Here is a 19,841-nt window from a genome sequence, read left to right on the forward strand (position 1 = left end):
CTGGATGGCATGACAATTAAGTAGATATATAGCTGTCTTGAAGTTTAGGCTCAAAGAGTGCTCTTTAATAATCCTGCATCAATCAATCAATCAATCAATCAATCAATCAATCAATCAATCAATCAATCAACTGTTATTATGGTCAAAGAGCAGCATAAATCCTACATCATATATCATGGAAAAGTAATTCCCAACAGTTACTATAGTGTAACATTGTGAAATCCCAATAGGGCTACACATGCTTAGATGACATCTTCCTTTATTATTATTATTGAACATTTTTCAAAAGAGAGGCCTTATAGCTGTATTCAGGTACTGAGCTATGCTTACAGTACAATAATTAATTAAAGATGTGATCTGTGGTCTAATGGTCTTTGGGAAGATTTTCAATTTGAAATTAAAATTGAAACATGTTTATAATAAGCCAGTAAGGAACTATTTTACAAGCCTACAATAAGTGCTCTCTGACCAAGTGGTCAGTTGGATTTTATCAGACTTACATACTTCATGTCTCCTATGTGCTGTCCAGGTCCCTTGAGAAGCTAAACCAGGGGTCTTCAAACTTGGCTCTTTTATGACTTGTGGACTTCAACTCCCAGAATTCCTCAGCCAGCATGCCTGGCTGAGGAATTCTGGGAGTTGAAGTCCACAAGTCATAAAAGGGCCAAGTTTGAAGACCCCTGAGCTAAACAGTGTAATCCAAGTAGGCCTCTTAAGTCTTTGGCTAGAGCTGCATAATGTATCGAAACATAGATTAGGTTGATTGATTCTACAGTGTTATGTGAATTCAGTCAGTATAATTAGCTTATGGTTTAGTGCATTGTGCAGGCCTCAGAAAGTAGGTAATTCCATAAATCACATATTTTGGTCTACTGTTCAGCATTCAAATTTGATATATTTCAATGTCTTCAGTTTAGATATTGCAAATAAATTGATGAGTAAGACTAGGTTTTGGAAGATAAATATTTTTCAGCCTCTGTTTTCAAAATTGTACTGTTTTTTGTCAACTGAAAATAACTGTTCCTTTATGACTTCTCAAAGTAGTATTTGGTGTCCAGAGAAAATAATGTGCGTCTACAGCCATGTGGCTCAATGGACAGGGAGGTTACCATACATTTCTGCAAGACACTGGTGTTATCAATTTGCAATGAATAGACTCTTGGCATGTTTTTGAGAGACATCTTCACATTGGTTGCCAGGATAATTTAAAATTTCAAAATTTCAAATTATTTAAAATTTAAATCACATAATGTAAATTACATTATTTAAAGTTGAAGTTCCATATGATCAAGGAATAGCAAAAGAAGGCTCTATTAGGTGAACAAATAATAAATGTATTTTAGCCTTTTATTTTATATTGTCTTAAATTCATCTAGGAGAACTAATGCCAACATTTATACATTTGCCACTTACATAGAAAATAGTAATACTGTCATAATTAATAATTTGGTGCACAAATGCCATGAGAAAATAATATAGTTTCTCTTAAGAAATGTCTAAACAACTAAAAATTGTTTCACTTTCTCTTTTATATTTATGCAGTGATTCAAAAAATATTTCCCTTGTATCGCTTAATGTAACTAGATCTGTACATCTTTTGGAAATCTACAAATACTAAAACTGCTGACTAAGATATACATACAAATTTTGATCTTACACGTACTCTTTCTACTTCAAAGGTGTACAGTATTGTTGCAAATACAGAACTGTTCTTAATTAATCCATTCATGCTACATATTAAATATTTTAAACTACCTAGGACCTCTTAGGTTTGTTTGGGTGGATATACCCAGAATATTTCATCAGGATCAAGGGAAAATTACTATATTGCTTTACGTTAAACCTAGTAAATGCATACAGAACATGGATGTAGAATACATCACTTGATTATCATATATATGACTAGTGGTCATGTACCAGAAAGAATTGGGGGAATGCCTGCAACATCACAGTGACAAATAACAATACTATTTTTAATATTTCTCCATACAACCATCAAGTATACAAGTTATACCACGGGTGTCAAACTGCCGGCCCGTGGGCCGGTTGCATCATGCAGATGCCATGCCCACCCCAGCTCTGGCAATGCAAAAAAAGTTGTGACATGTCACGTGACATGGCGAGTTTGACACCCGTGAGGTATACTGACATTTAAACCACTTTTCAAAGTTCTTGAGTGATACTTTTATCTAAAAGCATTGTTCTTTGACAAGAAGCCATGAAGGTATTAACCAGAAAATAGTGAAGTCATAAAAATAGAAAATGCTTCCAGAGCAACAGTAAGCTAAAAGAAAGTGGAATCTATGCTGCTTCTTATACCAACTCTAAGCAATATTGGAAAATCTATAGCCTCACCACCAATCAATGTCAGAAGTCTACATAGGAACCTTTTTTAGGTGCAGCTATAATGTCATCTAGAATCATAATATGGTAGCCTCTAGAATAAACAGGAATAACGTATCCAATATATTACTTGTCCTACGAGGCCATCTAGAGAAGGTCTGCTAAATATCATGTTGTGAGATAAGAGGAGATTGGAGAAGAGGGAGATCTTTTTGATGGTTCGCCTGCACTATGGAATAAATTGCTGGCCCCTTTATTCTAACTGTCCTTTAAGAAAGATAAGAGATCATTATTTTTAATAGATATTTAATATGTCTAGCCAGTGGTGGTATTCAGCTAGTTCGCACCAATTTGGTAGAACCGGTAGCTAATTTTTTGTTGCCCAGGCCCAGAATGGAGTTCTGGAAGTGACATCCACACAGAGAACTGGTTGTTCACATATTTGAATCCCACCACTGTGTCTAGCTTAGAATTATGTTTTAATCTTTCATTAATGTAATTAATTAAACAGCTCTTCTATTATTGCTGAACACTGTTCAGAATTATAAGGTATCAGTAACTGTGGGTTGTTTTGTGACTAGTGACTAGTTTTCAATCAATCAATTTTATTATTACAGCCAAAGGCCACACATCAATCAAACATCCAAATAAAACAAAACTAAACAGAACCATCACAAGAGGAGCGACTAGTTTTGTGGACTGTATTTGTGAGAACCTGACATAAAATAATTTCTGAGCAGAAAGATAAAAGGTTAGTTGAATGTTAAACCGGCAAAATTTGCTTTGCCAGCAAAAAAGTGTTTAAATTATATAAGTCTGTGTTCCTAATGATACAGAGTACAGTTATGAAATTATACTCCTGCAGCTGCATTTGAAGCGTCATAATATAATGTGATTCTGTTTCTAAGTTACGCTGACAATACAAAGGAGAACACTGCAGTAAAACATTTGTGCTTAATTTAATTAATCAACAGATTAACATTCTTACAAAATGGTAAGGTAGGATGATTGATAATCATGTGATAGGTTATAGATGGACCATTCTTTGCTATGACTCCAGAAGACCTAATTTAAGTGATAAAACAATATGCCAAAGTCTATATTAGAGGAACAGATATATTACAAACTAAATAAACTATTGTGAATGAAAACAGGAGACATGAGAAATAGTTTAACAGAAAATAGACATTATCCTGTGAACCACCCACATTTGTCTTTAAGATGAGTGGCCATACAAATATTTTAAATAAATATCCCCTTTTATCCATGCAATAATCTTTTATCCTTATTTTTTCTTATTCTCTATAAACAATTGAATGGCAGGAATCTTATGATGACTTATATGCTTTGTTAGTTACTTCCAACTTTAGTGTGAGAAAATTACTATCCATACAAAATTACTATGCCACACTATTACTATGCCATACAAAATTTTTGTGGAAAGCAGGCACATGAAATATTATTCTGAATTGGTTCCTGTATCTCCAATTTTCTATAAACTTACCGGTATATAAATGCACAAAGATTGGAAATCATTCCGAATGCAATAAAATATAAAAGTAAAAAATTCATAACATCTGTAATTGGTGGCAATCTCAGTTTTGCTATGTTAATCAACACCTGTAGTAAAACAGAACCATTTGTATTTATTCAAGCAAAAATGAATGGAATCAAGTGTTCATTAGTTCTGATTCATCTGGAGTTTCTCAATGAAATTTCTATTTTGGAGAATGTAACCTGAGGGTCAGCAAGATACTATCTCTGAAGACTGAAATATTCTGTCATTTCTTCCTGAATGTTGCAGTTGTTGACATGAGATCAGTTGTTGTTTATTTATTTATTTTTCTACAGAGACTGATCTGCTTGTCCTCTGAAAAGGCAAACATACATTGTTGGTTAGCTAGCATGTATTACATTACAGCTTGAGAAGATATTGAACAAGTTTAAAATATGTAGAATTAATTATTTTCATAGTGAATTCAGCAAGGCATTTGATAAAGTAGATCACAACCTACTACTTGATAAGATAGAAAAATGTGGGTTAGATAGCATCACCACCAGATGGATTCGTAGCTGGCTGACAGGCCGTACTCAGCGTGTGGTCCTCAATGGAACTGCATCTACATGGAAGTGTGTAGTGGGGTGCCCCAGGGCTCTGTTCTGGGCCCAGTGCTCTTCAACATCTTCATCAACGATTTGGATGAGGGGATAGATGGGGAACTCATCAAATTTGCAGATGACACCAAGCTGGCAGGAATAGCCAATACTCCAGAAGATAGGCTTAAGATACAGGAGGATCTGGACAGACTCGAACACTAGGCACTATCTAACAAAATGAAATTCAATTGTGAAAAAAGTAAGATTCTACATTTAGGCAGGAAAAATCAAATGCACAGGTATAGTATAGGTGGTACCTTGCTCTATCGTAGTAACTGTGAGAGAGATCTTGGAGTCCTAGAGGACAATCACTTAAATATGAGCCAGCAGTGTACTGCAGCTGCCAAAAAAGCCAACACAGTGCTAGGCTGCATTAACAGAGGGATAGAATCAAGATCATGTGAAGTACTAATACCACTTTACAGTGCCTTGGTAAGGCCACACCTGGAATACTGCATCCAGTTTTGGTCAGCATGATGTAAAAAAGATGTTGAGACTCTAGAAAGAGTACAGAGAAGAGCAACAAAGATGATTGGGGGACTGGAGGCTAAAACATATAGGGAATGGTTGCTGGAATTGGGTATGTGTAGTTTAATGAAGAGAAGGGTGAGTGGTGACATGATAGCAGTGTTCCAATATCTCAGGGGCTGCCACAAAGAAGAGGGAGCCAAGCTATTCTCCAAAGCACCTGAAAGCAGGACAAGAAGCAATGGATGGAAACTAGTCAAGGAGAGAAGCAACCTAGAACTAAGGAGAAACTTCCTGACAGTTAGAACAACTAACCAGTGGAACAACCTGCCTCCAGAAGTGGTGAATGCTCCAACACTGGAAGTTTTTAAGAAGAGACTGGACAGCCATTTGTCTGAAATGGTATAGGGTTTCCTGCCTGAGCAGGGGGTTGGACTAGATGACCTCCAAGGTCCCTTCCAACTTATTATTATTATTAAATACATTTTTAAACTGAATTAAACTGTTCCTTATTACTCTTCAGTTTAATTGATTTTAATTAGCTTTTAAGTCTACATTTTAGTCTACATTTTCTTTTCAACTTCATCTTAGTTGATGAAGAAGAAATTAGATCCTAATCTTATTTTGTGTCAATATCCTACTCTGATTCTGATTTCCAGGATTAATTGCTGAAGTTCTTCCAGTGAGATTTTTCCTGGAAGTCTTCTAGACTTTGCTCCCTGCTTGGATCTCAGTATAGTTGTACAACATGAATCCCATTTCTATCATCAAATCTGATCTTCAGGTATTTTCTAAGATGTTGTTATGAGATACAAAGTCTTGGTCCTTCATCAGATCTTATTTCTTCACTGCTCAGTCATTACCTCTTATTTTCCTCTAACTGTTGCCAGCTTGCTTCAGCATAATGGCCCCTCTTATGGCATTGGCAATTGAGGACTCCACAACATAGTAGCTCCATAAGCAATTAGTCTCTGCCCCTATCTGGTGAAATTATAACTTCATTGAGAGGTTATGCAAAGAAAAGAAATAAAATGCTTTCTTATAGAACATTTGATATGGTGTGTAATCGTTTGTATTTGATATAAATTGCAAGAAGAGAAACATGCATCACAAACCAGTTGCATGTGTATATTTGGCAGGAATAGATTATTTAATTTCCCTGGGCATTGTATTGATTTGGTACTAGAGACCATTGGATCTTTAAGAAACCATTGTTCTTTAATTTTGCCTCATTATTCATACCAGACTTTGACAGAGAAATGTATCTTAAGGTAGATAATTTTTAAGAGATAAAAGTTATCCCCAATTAACCAAGTTAGTTGTGGTGGTTTTGGGGGGCACAAAGGGAGGCTCAGCCAATCTCAATGTATACATGGTTGTACTTTGACAATAAAGGTTCATTCATTCAAGTGCTCCACACATTTAGGTGAGCTAGGCTTGTGTGTGGGAACAATTAGGAAATGGGTTATTGCTCATCACTGTGCATTCTCATAGCTAGAATACCTTTCCAATTTTGCGTATTTAACCATCTCACATAATTTATGAAATATCCGCAAGCAAAGCAAAACAAAACAAAACCCTCTTTCTCCAGGAGACAGATGGTGTTGTATCCCTTCCCTTTTGTTGAGAGAGAAATAAAGCCTTTTGAATGTCAAGTAATGACGTGTAATGCATTCAGTGATGGAGAAAGTACGGTATATTGAGTGGTTCAAACCCCATATTTAGATTTGAATGTTTTTTTTATAGAAAAATTATGAAAGAAAGCATAAAGTCATGTTTTCGGCTACATTATAATCTAACCCATACTCAGATTGTAAAAATGAATAAGCTGAAACATTTCAGGAAAGCAGCCTCCTGGAAATAAAACACCTTTTCATGGATGTTGTTTCAAGAACTTGTCATGACTACAAGGGGAACAGATAATAGCTTTCCAACACAGCCCATAATGGGCTATAATACAGTAAGGAATGAAACTATAACATGCAAACAACTTATTAGCTTATTCAGTGGACTTCCAATACTTTATTTTTCATGTACTCAGAGAGAAGCAAGTGGACCCATGTTTTCTTTTTTCTTTGGCCTTCTTCATGTCATATAGGTTGGGGTGAAATAAGTGTTTCCAAATGGATAATTCCAAATGTACCAAGCAAAGTGCATTATGTACGTACTGTATCTTGCCTTTTAAAATTTTAATTTTTAGCAATAAAGAGAAAGGAAGCAGGGGAAGCAATATTGTCTGAACATAAATGGCTTATAATAAAAGATGTAGCTGAAATCTATGGATGTTAATCAAAAATTGTACAGTGTTATTTTGTGTGTGTGGGGGTTTTTTTAGGTCAAAAGATATGCTATGGTGACTCAGCACAACCCTGCTACAAGATTGCCTATTTCCAAGACATGTCTCGGCGTGTGGGTTTTCAGGAGGCTCGCCAAGCTTGTGAAATGGGAGGTGGAGTACTTCTCAGTCTTGAAAGTGAAACAGAACAGAAATTGATAGAAAGTATGCTGCGGAATCTCACCACATCAGGTCCTGGGATTTCTGATGGAGACTTCTGGATTGGTCTATGGAGAAATGGGGAGGGCCAAACTACATCTAGTGCCTGCCCTGATCTTTACAAATGGACAGATGGAAGCAGTTCTCTCTTCAGGTAAAACCTCTTAATCTCTGTGAACCTATGCAGAATTGACTTGGGAGGCCGGTGTATGGTATAGTTGGTTCACATGGTGTGGTAGGATGGAGGGTTTGTTGTCACTGTGTGTTGGGGGGAGAGAGCACGGGGGGAGGCTCAGCTAATCTCAATGTACACATGTTGTACTTTGACAATAAAGGTTGTTTATTTTTATTATTATTATTATTATTATTATTATTATTATTATTATTATTATTATTATTATTATTATTATTATTATTATTATTATTATTATTATTTCCCAAAACTTCTAGAAACAGAAGACCAAGACATATTCAGGTCCATGTTTCCAGTAGACAAGATATTCAGTATATGGAGCTAAGAGCAATAAATCCCTCTCCAACCACATATTTTCTCATTTTTCCATTATCTTGGTTTTATCAGACAGTTATGCATTTAATAGTCTATTTTTCTATTGCCTCCCCACTTCAGCATGGATTTTTATCATTATCTATAGGCCTTCTACTATTCTTTTCCATTCTGCCTTGTTCACATATAGTTCATTACAGTGTTATTGAGATGTATCCTACCAAGAGTTGCCCATCAAATAGTGGATATATTGGAGTATGATTTTTGTCTCATTCCTTCCTGAATTTTGTATAACATATTTCTTTCCATATACTGCACTTGTCATTCAATAATTTTTCCAAACATATTTTACAGAACATTACATATACTGTAGTTTTTCCTTCCATTATGGGTTTGAATGCCAACAATTTTCATTTAGGTTTTTTGTTTTGTAAAACTTTACTACAAATTCTGCAATAGATCTTTGCTGCAACTTATACTTATTTGGCATGGGAAAATCTAATGAAGGAGTCGCACAAATCCTAACTTCTTAGCTAACTTAGGAATGTGGGAAAACTGAGAGGAAGAAAAAAAACCCTATTTAATAGAATAATAAAGATTCAAAAGTTATATCTTGCATTTGTGATATTTCTGCTTTATAGAAATTGGTATACTGATGAGCCTTCCTGTGGGAGTGAAGCTTGTGTTGTGATGTATCATCAGCCATCTGCAAATCCAGGTTTAGGAGGGCCCTATCTTTATCAATGGAATGACGACAGATGTAATATGAAGCACAATTTCATCTGCAAGTATAAGTCAGGTAGGGCTGATAAACCAGGTTCTTGATGCAGTCTTTACTTTTGAATCACAGATAAATCAGTAGTGGCACTTTCCTTGTAATCTGGATTCAGAACCAAGGGACAAGTCCCTGAGTAATATAGTTTACCGTTAAATAATGTTACTGTCTTTTGTGTTTGTCTTCTACAGTCTTTTTAATATATATATATATATATATACATATACATATATATATATATATATATATATATATATATATATATATATATATATATATATATATATATATATATATATATATATATATATATATATATATATTATCCCATTTTATATCCCGCCCTTCTCTGAAGACTCAGGGCGGCTTACAATCGAAGAAGCACAAATCAATGTGCTTAGCAATAGCCTTCATTCTATGTATATGCCTGCTTATTAGGGCTTTTGGGCCCCCCCAGCGGCATTTTTACAAAGTCAGCTTATTGCCCCCCAGCAATCTGGGTCCTCATTTTACCTACCTCGGAAGGATGGAAGGCTGAGTCAACCTTGAGCCTGGTGGGACTCAAACCTGCACTAATTGCAGGCAGCTGGTGTTACTTAAGGAGGTATTAGCCCACTGCTCCACCAAGGCTCTTAATCATACTTTTTCATACTGATGACATTTAAACTGCTAAATCATTTAGTGCAATAGCACTCTAATAGATTTTTACAGGTCTGATATTGAGCTATAGAAGCTCAGATAAGTTTACCTAAGCAGCCTCATAAGTTGATCAGGCAATATGTTCAAAATAATAACGAAGTAAAATCAACGTGCTTCATAAAATATTTGTGTAAAAGAATGTTTTTAGTTTAGGATCCCATAACTCTCTTCTACTATATACAGTATAGTTCATATATATATACATCTTTCACTGTTTTTACTTTTGGATATTCTATAAAAATAGGACACATATATATTACAGGTCTTTGAAATAAGAATGGGATAAAAATAGAAAATATTTTTTTAAAAGTTCTAGATATTGTTTTTTTCCTAAATCTCATTCCATGAAATACAGTGCAGCACGTTCATGTTTCAATGAGTCTTTCACAATTTAGTGCCTCTTGAGCAACAAGTCCAGTTCATCTGAAAAATAAACTGAAAGAGTATTCAGTTTGCTTTCCAAATGAAAGTAGACTAGGAAAGGCTAGTTATAAAGACTGAAAAAAGCTTATTAAAGTTATGTACAAATCAGTAAAAAGAATATTTTTTAATTGTTTCTTATTGATTTAACAGAAGGTATACTAGAAAAAGAATCAGGAGACAGAACAGATCCACATCATGGTAAGAACATTTTGGACAGAATTGCGGTGTTGAGTAATAAAATCTGAATTATTTTTTTAAAATCAAAATAGATTTAAAAAGCAGGCTAAATTGAAACATCTAAAGTACCATTACAATTCAGAAAAATATCCAACTATGTGTTTTATAGCATATAGCTACCCTTTAGAATATTGCAGTTTGGATAACTTTTATTCCAGATGTGATCCCAATGTAGCAAAGAAACCTGTAGCCAGAATTTATCGCCCACACGTACTTTTAAAAATGATTAGCTGTAGATTTTTTTTATCTTTTAAAAGTACAATTACAAAAGCAGATGCAAAGATATAGAAAACAAACTTACTGTACTTTTCCCCTCTCAAAACTGCTTTTTCAGAAGTTCAAGCAACAGTGCCAGCCTTGAAGCCTCATGATTCAAGCAAGTCAGAAGATGATATTCCAGTGGTCGTTACTGAAACTGGTGGTAATTGATATGTTTAGTTTTTAGATCACATTTCAGAAGGCTATTTTGAAAGACCAATTAGATGCATTTAGCATTTTAAAGGCAAAATGATATAAATTTGGGATAGACATCACTGGATTCAACAGAAAGTAAATTGCAGCGAGATAAGGAATTTCAAGTATATTTTTTTAGAAATGCCAATTGAATATGAAAGCAGGAGAAATGGACAGCAATAAAAACAAAATGTTGGCAAGAGAACAAACTTGAAATGTGTATTTTTGCAATTAACATTTTTCTTAATTCAATTTTTACAAATGGTAGCTAGCTAAATAAAAATAAATAAATAAATAAATAAATAAATGAAGGAAGGAAGGAAGGAATGGATGGATGGATGGCTCTATTGGCCATGACAATAAGAGTATGCTGTTGTATCAAGTTTGCTCTTATACATTTGTGGAAACCTGAATTTCTCAAAGCTAGCATCTTAAAAATATGCACAGTTGCTGATTATTCACATGATAACTTTTATGTTTGGTACCATATGCTTGCATGGTGAATGTTTTGCCTCTTTAAATCCTAGTCCTAGTGCATCTTCAGGGTCAATAAGGAAGGTCTTTACACAGCTCCAACTGGTATACCAGTGATATCCTTTTCTGAATAAGGAAGCACAGAGGATCATTCATGCCTTTGTTATCTCATGCTTGACTGTTGCCATATGCTATGCATGGGTCTGCCCTTAAAGGCTACTTGGAGTTTCAACTGGTCCGCAATGCTATGGGCATGCCTTGGGATGCCTATGTTACACCACTGCTTTGAAAGCTGTACTAATTATCAGTAAGATTCAAGTGTGATTCAAGTTGATGGTTATAACTTGTAGTGTTGTTCAGGTGCGGGCAGCTCTAACCCTAGCTCCTGTGGTATGGGATGGATTTAGATTTTTGACTGCCTGTCTTTAATATCTATGTGAAACTCCTGGGGAAGTTCATTCAATGGTATGATGTGCAGCATCATCAGTATATCAATGCTATCAAGTTATACATCTATATTCTGGGTGATGTGCTGCAGCATATGGATACCATGAATCTTTGGGAAGAAACTGGCTCCAATTGAACCCTGGCAGGATAGAGTGGCTTTGGGTTTTTACCCCCCCCCCAGGTTCTGGTGATATATCATCTTTGACTCTAGATTGGGTGGCGCAGAGTTGGCACACAGTTTGAGGGTCTTTCTAGAGCTCCTGTTGAAAGAGGAGGCCTTTGCACAGATATATCTTGTGTACTAACTGTATCCATTCTGGATTTGGAGGCCTTGCTCTGGCTTGGAATTTTCATAATCCCTTCAATTAAAATTTGTCATCTATTAGGATACACATTGTCATTTTTGTGATGACATTTGCACTCTGGATTGAAGTTTCTATGATATTCATATGGCACCCACCCTGATGGCATTCCAGAAAGTCCTAACACCCTGCTTGTTCACCCAAGCCTTAGGGTAGGGAAATCCTGTTGAATGTGTTTGGGGGGTGGATGTTATTAGTGGACTAACAATCTGTTCTTCTGTATTCCTTTTCTTTTTATAACTTTTATTATATTTTCTATTTCATTTGGTTTTATAGTATGTTGCCAGATTCATTTTGGATTTGGTTGGTGCCTAAATTGAATATATTGAATTGAATACATTAAATCTAGATCTTAGTTCTTTAGTTGCTACATAACTGAGGTCAATTCTGGCCCATTTTCTAGTGAATTCTTCACCAGTCCACGTTCCACCCATGTTAAAAAAGTTCAGCGAAGAGGAAATTTGCCTTACACTCTTATGTGCATATTGTTTAAGGAAATGATGATAGATATCTTGCTTTTTTTCTCCCTCTGTTAGAAATATGGAGGTGCCTGGAAGTAGTTTTTAGGTAGTTTACAGTAATGATCTTTCCTTAAACTAACCTAAAGAGAGTAAAGTGATTATAAATTTTAAATGAAGTTATGATAATTAACAGTGGGAAGACTTCTGCAGAATTGCATTCATGGTTTGCTATGCTCCATTACTATTCTCTACTATTTTTGTTGGCATTCTTACTGTAGGCTTCCCAACCTCTTATGACTGATATGTAGAGGGATTCATTTAATTTTAAGAAAAATAGATAAAAGAATCAAAAGACAATTAAAAAGGCTGGGATTAAAAAAAACTATAATGAATGAATGCTATAGATAAGGGAGTCAGAAGGAAAAGGATTATTTGGGGCAGATGAAGATTATAAATCTAGCATATAAATATATTCATTAATAAGAAATAATATATTTGGGTCTTTCCAAATGTCTTAATGTACAGTGCATAGCATTTAAGGAACATTATTTATTTAACTGAATTCAAGTTGGCTCAGTGTGTAGCTACACATACTTAACAATCAAAACTATAAACTTGGTTTCTACACTGTCTTTAAAATGTGTTCTCTGGATGAATGTTTAGATTAAAAAAATATGACTTTGAATGTACATCAAAACAAATTTCGTATAAATCCTAGAATTCTGTTCATGAAAAAAAAAACATTGATTCATATGCTCTAAGACAGGTGTCTCCAACCTGTGGCCTATAATGTGGCCCCAAAAGATTGTAAACCTTTAACGTTATTATGTGTTTTATACACATTAAATATATTATATATTTTATATGTGTGCCAAGGCAATTTCTCTTCACCAATGCAGCCTAGGTAAACCAAAAGGTTGGACACCTGTGTTTTAAGATATACTTTATTCAGATTTTTGGTTATATTTTTTTGTATAACCAAATGAGACATGGTGGTACAGTGGTTAGAATGCAGTTTTGCAGGCTAACTCTGCTCACTGCCAGGAGCTCAATCCTGATGGACAGAAGGTTGACTCAGCCTTTCATCCTTTTGGGGTTAGTAAAATGAGGGCCCAGATTGTTGGAAGCAATATGCTGACTCTGTAAATTGCTTAGAGAGTGCATAAAGCATTATGAAGTGGTATATATGTCTACAGTAAGTGCTATTTTTATTCCATTGCTGGATGAATTGCTAGAATAAGCAATGTTAAGATACATTTTGCAACTTTCTCTTGGTTGTATATTATAGGGGAATATCATTTTTGCCATTCGTTTTAGGAGGCTTTGAAGAAATTTCAGGATAAAAAGATTTAGTTACTCATACACACACACACACACATATATTAAAGTGTAATAATATTCTCTTTTTTTGTAGGTCTAATTCCTAATTTAATTTATGTTGTTATACCAACCATACCACTGTTGTTGTTGATATTAGTGGCTTTTGGGACTTGCTGTTTCCAGATGCTTCATAAAAGGTAATTCAGTGGTTTATCAAACATGACAATTTGTATCTGTGATTTATGTACTTTGGAATATATGTGTACATCAACCACTTACTCCTATTCAAGTCCAGTCTACACAAAATACAAGACTATTCATCCTGAATGACATCCATCATATTGCATAGTATATGTACTGTGAAAGAAGAATGTATTTAAAATTGTAGCCACCTACTCAAAGATAAAATATGCAGTGTATATGGAGGGAGTAAGTTACTTTCTAATGAGGTTATACAGAAGCAACAATCTTACCTATATTGGTTTAACAATACTATTTGATCTATGATAGGTAAGATTGTTGCTTCTGTATAACTTCATTAGAAAGTTAACATGTCAGTTAACATTTCAGGCTAACATCAAAATTAAGATATAGGCTTTGCAATATGAAACCATAATATATTCTATTATATATTCTGCTTTAGGCAAAAGCAATTATGCTTAATAGTATTTCCTGCTTTGGAAATATTCAAAGAAACCATTTTCCAAAGATGGATCAATTCATTTTCCACCCCTTCTTGGAATATTATAGTCATTGTTCCTTTTGTATTGTGAAGTGGAAATGCTGTTACAGAAGAAAGAGTTGAACAATGCTCCAGTGTGGAGCTTTCTAACCACTTATTTTCATAATATTTAATCTTACTTATTGTAGTATTTCCCAATTTTTGTGGCAGTGCAGGACCTGTCAAATATACTGTAAGTGGCTGGCTCCTAAAACAAACAGTAAACAAAAAAAAATCAAGGCCATCTACTCAGTCCAAAAATCTCACCAGGTATCTTGTTAGAACTTCCTTCCACAGTCTTCTGGGGTATTTATGGAATCAGTTTGCAAACTGTCCCCCAAAACATCAATGGTGGTCAGGAAGGGTACAGGTAAATAACTATGTGGTAATGATGATATTGGATTTCCAACAAGGTAACAGGCCTACTCTCTGCCACTGAGCAGGGCTGTGTGATGTACAATCAGAAGCTAGGATGAGAAACACAGGAGGACTAATGAAATGTTAATAGAGGGAAGGAGTTGATACCAAGTTGCAACAACACAAAAAAAATGTTGGTTTTATTTCCTCCCAAAAATGCAGCACATAATTTTTCTCTTGCCTCCCAAATGTGTGATATCTTAGTGAGGAGTTATGGAAGTTAAATCCAATATTTAGAAAGAGTAGGTTAGCAAAACTGAAAAAATATATATATTTGGTTATAAAGAGGAAAACTCTATCAGACATGCAGATATTAAGCTATAACATTAAGAACCAAGCATTTCTCCTGTGCTTTATGGCAAACCATTTATGCTTAGGGGCTTTCCCTTTCTTTCTTCTAGGGAAGCAAGGAGAAACTGCTTCAGTGATTCATCTCCATTATCATCTGAATCCCTTACCGAACATTTAGATTCTAACTTGGTACATTGCTGAGTTTTCTAAGGTCATCTTTTGATTCTATTTGGAAGGCGGAGTGTTAGTGCCTAAGCTAGCCAGTATTCTTCTAAAAAATTTAAAAGCATTACTTTGAGCTTTGACAGTCTTGAAATTACGATAAACTCTATAAACTCATGGGAAGTTAGCCATGTTCCTACTGAACAAATAGTTTGGGGAATATGTTTTTGCCGCATTCGTTCAGAGAAAATCCTTTAAAATCAGCAGCAACATTAATAACTTTATTTGGCTTCCTTCCATGCTGCTGTAATATTTTCGGATGCCATTTTTCAGAAGAAAAATGGGAAGCAAATCAAATCATCATCATCATCATCATCATCATCATCATCATCATCATCACCATCACCATCATCATCCAAAAGGCAAATGATTGCAGCCTATCACAAATATGCCACTGAGTTGCAATTGTTAATGTGAAAGAAGTAAATGTTTTAAATGTACAAAGAATAATAAATAATAAATCCTGCCCTTCTTTGGGGAACATAGTCCATGGCACATCACTCAAAACACAGCCCTCACTGTCAAAAGCTTGCAATTTTTGTTCAGAGGTTGGCATTAAAATAGTAATTTAATTCAATATGAAATGGAATAGAATAGAACAGAATAGAATTGGAAGGGACCTTGGAGGTCTTCTAGTCCAGCCCCCTGCTCAAGCAGCAGAACCTATACCATCTCAGACAAATGACTGTCTAGCCTGTTCTTAAAAATCTCCAGTGATGGAGTGCCCACAATTTCTGAAGGCAAGCTATTCCACTGGTTAATTATCCTCACTGTCAGGAAGTTTCTTCTTCATTCTAGGTTGCTTCTCTCTTTGATCAGTTTCCAACCATTGTTTCTTGTCCGGCCCTCTGGTGCTTTGGTGAATAACATGACCCACTCTTCTTGGTGGCAGCCCCTCAAATACTGGAATACTGCTATCATGTCTCCCCTATTTCTTTTTTTCTTCAGTCTAGCCAAAACCAAGTCCTGCAGCCGTTCTTTGTATGTTTTAGTCTCCAGGCCTTTAATCATCTTAGTTGTTCTTCTCTGAATTTTTCCAAACTCTCAACAACTTTTTTGTGATAAGGTGACCAAAATTAGCTGCAGTATTCCAGGTGTCGTCTTACTAGGGTTTTATAAAATGTTTATTGAACCCAGGATTGTATTAGCTATTTTGGTGGCTGCTGTACACTGCTGGCTCATAGTCAAGTGATCATCCATTAGGACTGCAAGGTCCCTCTCACAGTTGCTGTTTTTAAGACAGGTCTTTGCTTTTCTCCACATTGAAACTCATTTTGTTGGATAGGGCCCATTTTTCAAGTTTATGAAGATCTTTTTGGATCCTGAGTTTGTCTTCTGGGGTGTTGGCTACTCCTGCCAGTTTAGTGTCATCTGCAAATTTGATGAGTTCCCCTTCAATTCCCTCATCAAAGTCATTGTTGAAAAAATTGAAGAGTACTGGGCCTATGACAGAACCTTGTGGTATCCCAGTGCTTAATTCTCTCCATGTGGATGTGGTGCCTTTGAGGACTATTTGTTGAGTATGGTTTGCCAGCCAGCTATACATCCATCTGGTGGTGATGTTGTCTATTCCACCTTTTTCTAGCTTACCAAGGGGTAGGTTGTGGTCTACTTTATCAAATGCCTTACTGAAGTCTAAGTATATTACATCCACAGTATTTCGCTGGTCTACTAGCTTAGTCACTTTATCAAAGAATGAAATAAGATTGGTTTGGCATGATCTATTTTTAACAAACCCATGCTGGCTACTGGTTATTACTTTGTTTGCTTCTAGTTATTCGCAGATCTGTGTTTTGATTATCTTTTCTAGGATCTTCCCAGGTATTGATGTTAAACTGATTGGTCTGTAGTTTCCTGGGTTCATTTTTTTCCCTTTCTTGAAGATGGGAACCACATCAGACCTTTTCCAATCCTCAGGTATTTCCCAGGTGCTCCAGGATTTTTGAAAGATATGGTGCAATGTTTCTGAGATAACATCTGCCAGCTCCTTTAGAACTCTGGGATGTAGTCTGTCGGGTCCCGGTGATTTATATTCGTCAAGGTCGGATAGGTGTTCTCTTACCATTTTCCTGCTTATTTTAATTTTTGTTTCTAGTTTGTCTTTTACAGTGGTTTTTTTGGTACGTTGGGCTCTAATTTCTTTTTGTGTGAAGACTGATGCAAAGTATGAGTTAAGCAGCTCTGCTTTCTCCCTGTTGTCTGTAATTTCCTTGCCATCCTCTCTCTTTAGTGGAGCTACAATTTCCTTAACTTTTTTCTTGTTGTTAATATGTTGGAAGTAACTTTTTTATTATCCTTGATTTTTGTTGCAAGTCTTTGTTCATTCTGAGCCTTTGCTTTCCTGACTTCATCTTTGCATGTTCTGGCTCTCTGCTGATAATCGGCCTTAGTTATGTATTTGTCCTTTTTGTTTTTCAGTTTGTCAGAGAGATCTTTGTGCAGCCATGCTGATTTTTCTTGAATTTCTTGCTTTTCTTTTTCAGTGGTATTGTGCTGGTTTGAGCTTTTATGATCACATTTTTCAGAGTTTCCCATGCTTCTTGAATTGTTTTCCCCTTTGGGATTTTCATCCATGGGATCTTTCCTAGATTCTGAGTTTGATATAATTGGCTCTTTTGAAGTTTAAGACACTGGTGGGATTGTTTACTATTGCTAGTGTTTGCATTATATTAAATTCCAGTATGACGTGGTCACTTTCACCCAAGGTTCTGGCAACTTCAACTCCCTCTATCACTTCTTTTCTATTAGTAAGAATTAAGTAGGTTGGTAGGAATCTGTTTGATCTCCTGCTCACTGCAGAGTTTGTCTCCCAGTTGATATCTGGAGAGTTGAAGTCTCCCATTATTACTGTGGTATGCTTCCTACATACGTTTGTTAACTGGTTGGCCAAAGAGTTCATCTATTTCTTCCGATTGGTTGGGTGGCCTGTAATATACAACTATGGCAATGTCACTTTTTTCCTCTTTCATATTGACCCATATACATTTTTATGCTTTAATTATACTAATGCAGAAGTTATTTATAAAAACTCAGTTGTCACTAAGTTGGTATGCCAATTGGTACAGGCCTTCAGTGTTAAATATTGCATAGGACTTATAGGCTGCTTGGCTTCCTTCCTTAAGTGTAAGATCAGTTTTCAGTTACATGTACATAGTGCTTTTGAACAAGGGTAAATGAAGCAATATACCTAATGCAAACATTCAAGTATTTTTACAATTTATTCTTTACCACCCTCCCTTATCGCAGAGTTCCTAGCTGATTATGTGAAATTATGTGCATCAGATGTATAGCCATGCATTTGTGTTTTTAATTTTCCAGTAAAGGAAGAACAAAAACCAGTCCAGATCAGTCAACACTGTGGATTTCTAAGAACCCAAGAAAGGACAGTAATCTGGAAGTATAGAGAACTGGCTGAAAAGAAAAAGAGGAATGATACTTTTCAGGATCTTTTAAATTTGTCTTGTCAAACATTAGTTCGGAATGGCTTGAAATTGCAACTGATCAACAGAATGAAGTGGAAGCTCCCCCTTGAGGCAATTGCTTGGATTAATTTTAATACATGGTATTTGGTTTTTAATCCCATAACAAACATAGCTGTCCAAAAGAAAGTAAGAATACGATTATTTTGCTAAGGAAAGTAATTTGGCTACAACTATTAATGAAATGGACAGAACATTTTAAATTCATTCTATGTATATTTGTGGAACAAATACTTCTCATTTAACTTTTAACATTTATTGCTATTATTAATTTCAATATATAGTATTGCATTATTTCTCACTAATGTATGGACTGTAATTCCAGCTAATACGACTTTACAATGTAATAAGATAATTTATCTTTGCATAAAAAAATCTACACTAGAACATGAGTTATTGTAATCTCATATATGTAAAAATATTTATCAGTGTTATTCCTTTGAGTGATGAGATTTTTTTAAGGCAAAGAAAATGATGCACAGTACTTGATTATTCTTTGCTACCATCTATTTTTGATAATGCTTGTCCAGTGTTAGCACAAGTTATTCTACTCAGGTCATATTAATTAGTACAAAAATAGCAGAATTAGTACATTCAATTCCATGAAAACAAATGGAAAGAGAAAGAAGCTTTTCCTATGTATGCTTTACTGTTGGAACAAGCAATGGCAGAAATGTATGATTGACAACTTATTCCATACTTGTGTCTTGTACTGTTCTGTTCTTGTTGTTCTTTTGTTTATAAAATCATGGGAAAGAGAAGTCACCATGATGCCACTTAGAAATGCTATCTCTTAATCACTTAAGAATTATAAAATGTAAAGACTGTCATGGAGTTTTCCTTCCTTCCTTCCTTCCTTCCTTCCTTCCTTCCTTCCTTCCTTCCTTCCTTCCTTCCTTCCTTCCTTCCTTTCCCCCACCCATATTCCTGGTCCCTGAATGACAGAAGTTGATACCACTTCTATATAGTATTAACTTTTGCATACGTGAATATATAAAGAAATTGTGTGCAGGTTTTTTAGTAGTTTCAAGATAAGAAAACAATGAAAGTAGAATTCAAAGAGTTGAACATCTATCTTATAATATTTCCTTTA

The 19,841-nt window shown here is 35.2% G+C and overlaps 1 protein-coding gene across 1 annotated transcript in view; it reads left to right on the plus strand.

Annotated features, from left to right (window-relative positions):
* The window catches only part of CHODL (chondrolectin), a gene marked incomplete at both ends in the record, with an annotated part of 28,195 nt that extends 9,523 nt beyond the window's left edge, over positions 1-18,672 (plus strand). Inside the window, 6 exons of the mRNA XM_081327651.1 lie at positions 7,304-7,616; positions 8,609-8,766; positions 10,015-10,062; positions 10,436-10,522; positions 13,713-13,815; positions 18,588-18,672. Coding sequence (XP_081183777.1) covers positions 7,304-7,616; positions 8,609-8,766; positions 10,015-10,062; positions 10,436-10,522; positions 13,713-13,815; positions 18,588-18,672 — 794 coding nt within the window. The remainder of the gene's footprint in view (positions 1-7,303; positions 7,617-8,608; positions 8,767-10,014; positions 10,063-10,435; positions 10,523-13,712; positions 13,816-18,587) is intronic.
* Between the last annotated feature and the right edge of the window lie 1,169 nt (positions 18,673-19,841).

The sequence above is a fragment of the Vipera berus genome, assembly GCF_964194415.1.
Source record: "Vipera berus genome assembly, chromosome: 4".
Taxonomy (NCBI): Eukaryota; Metazoa; Chordata; class Lepidosauria; order Squamata; family Viperidae; genus Vipera; species Vipera berus.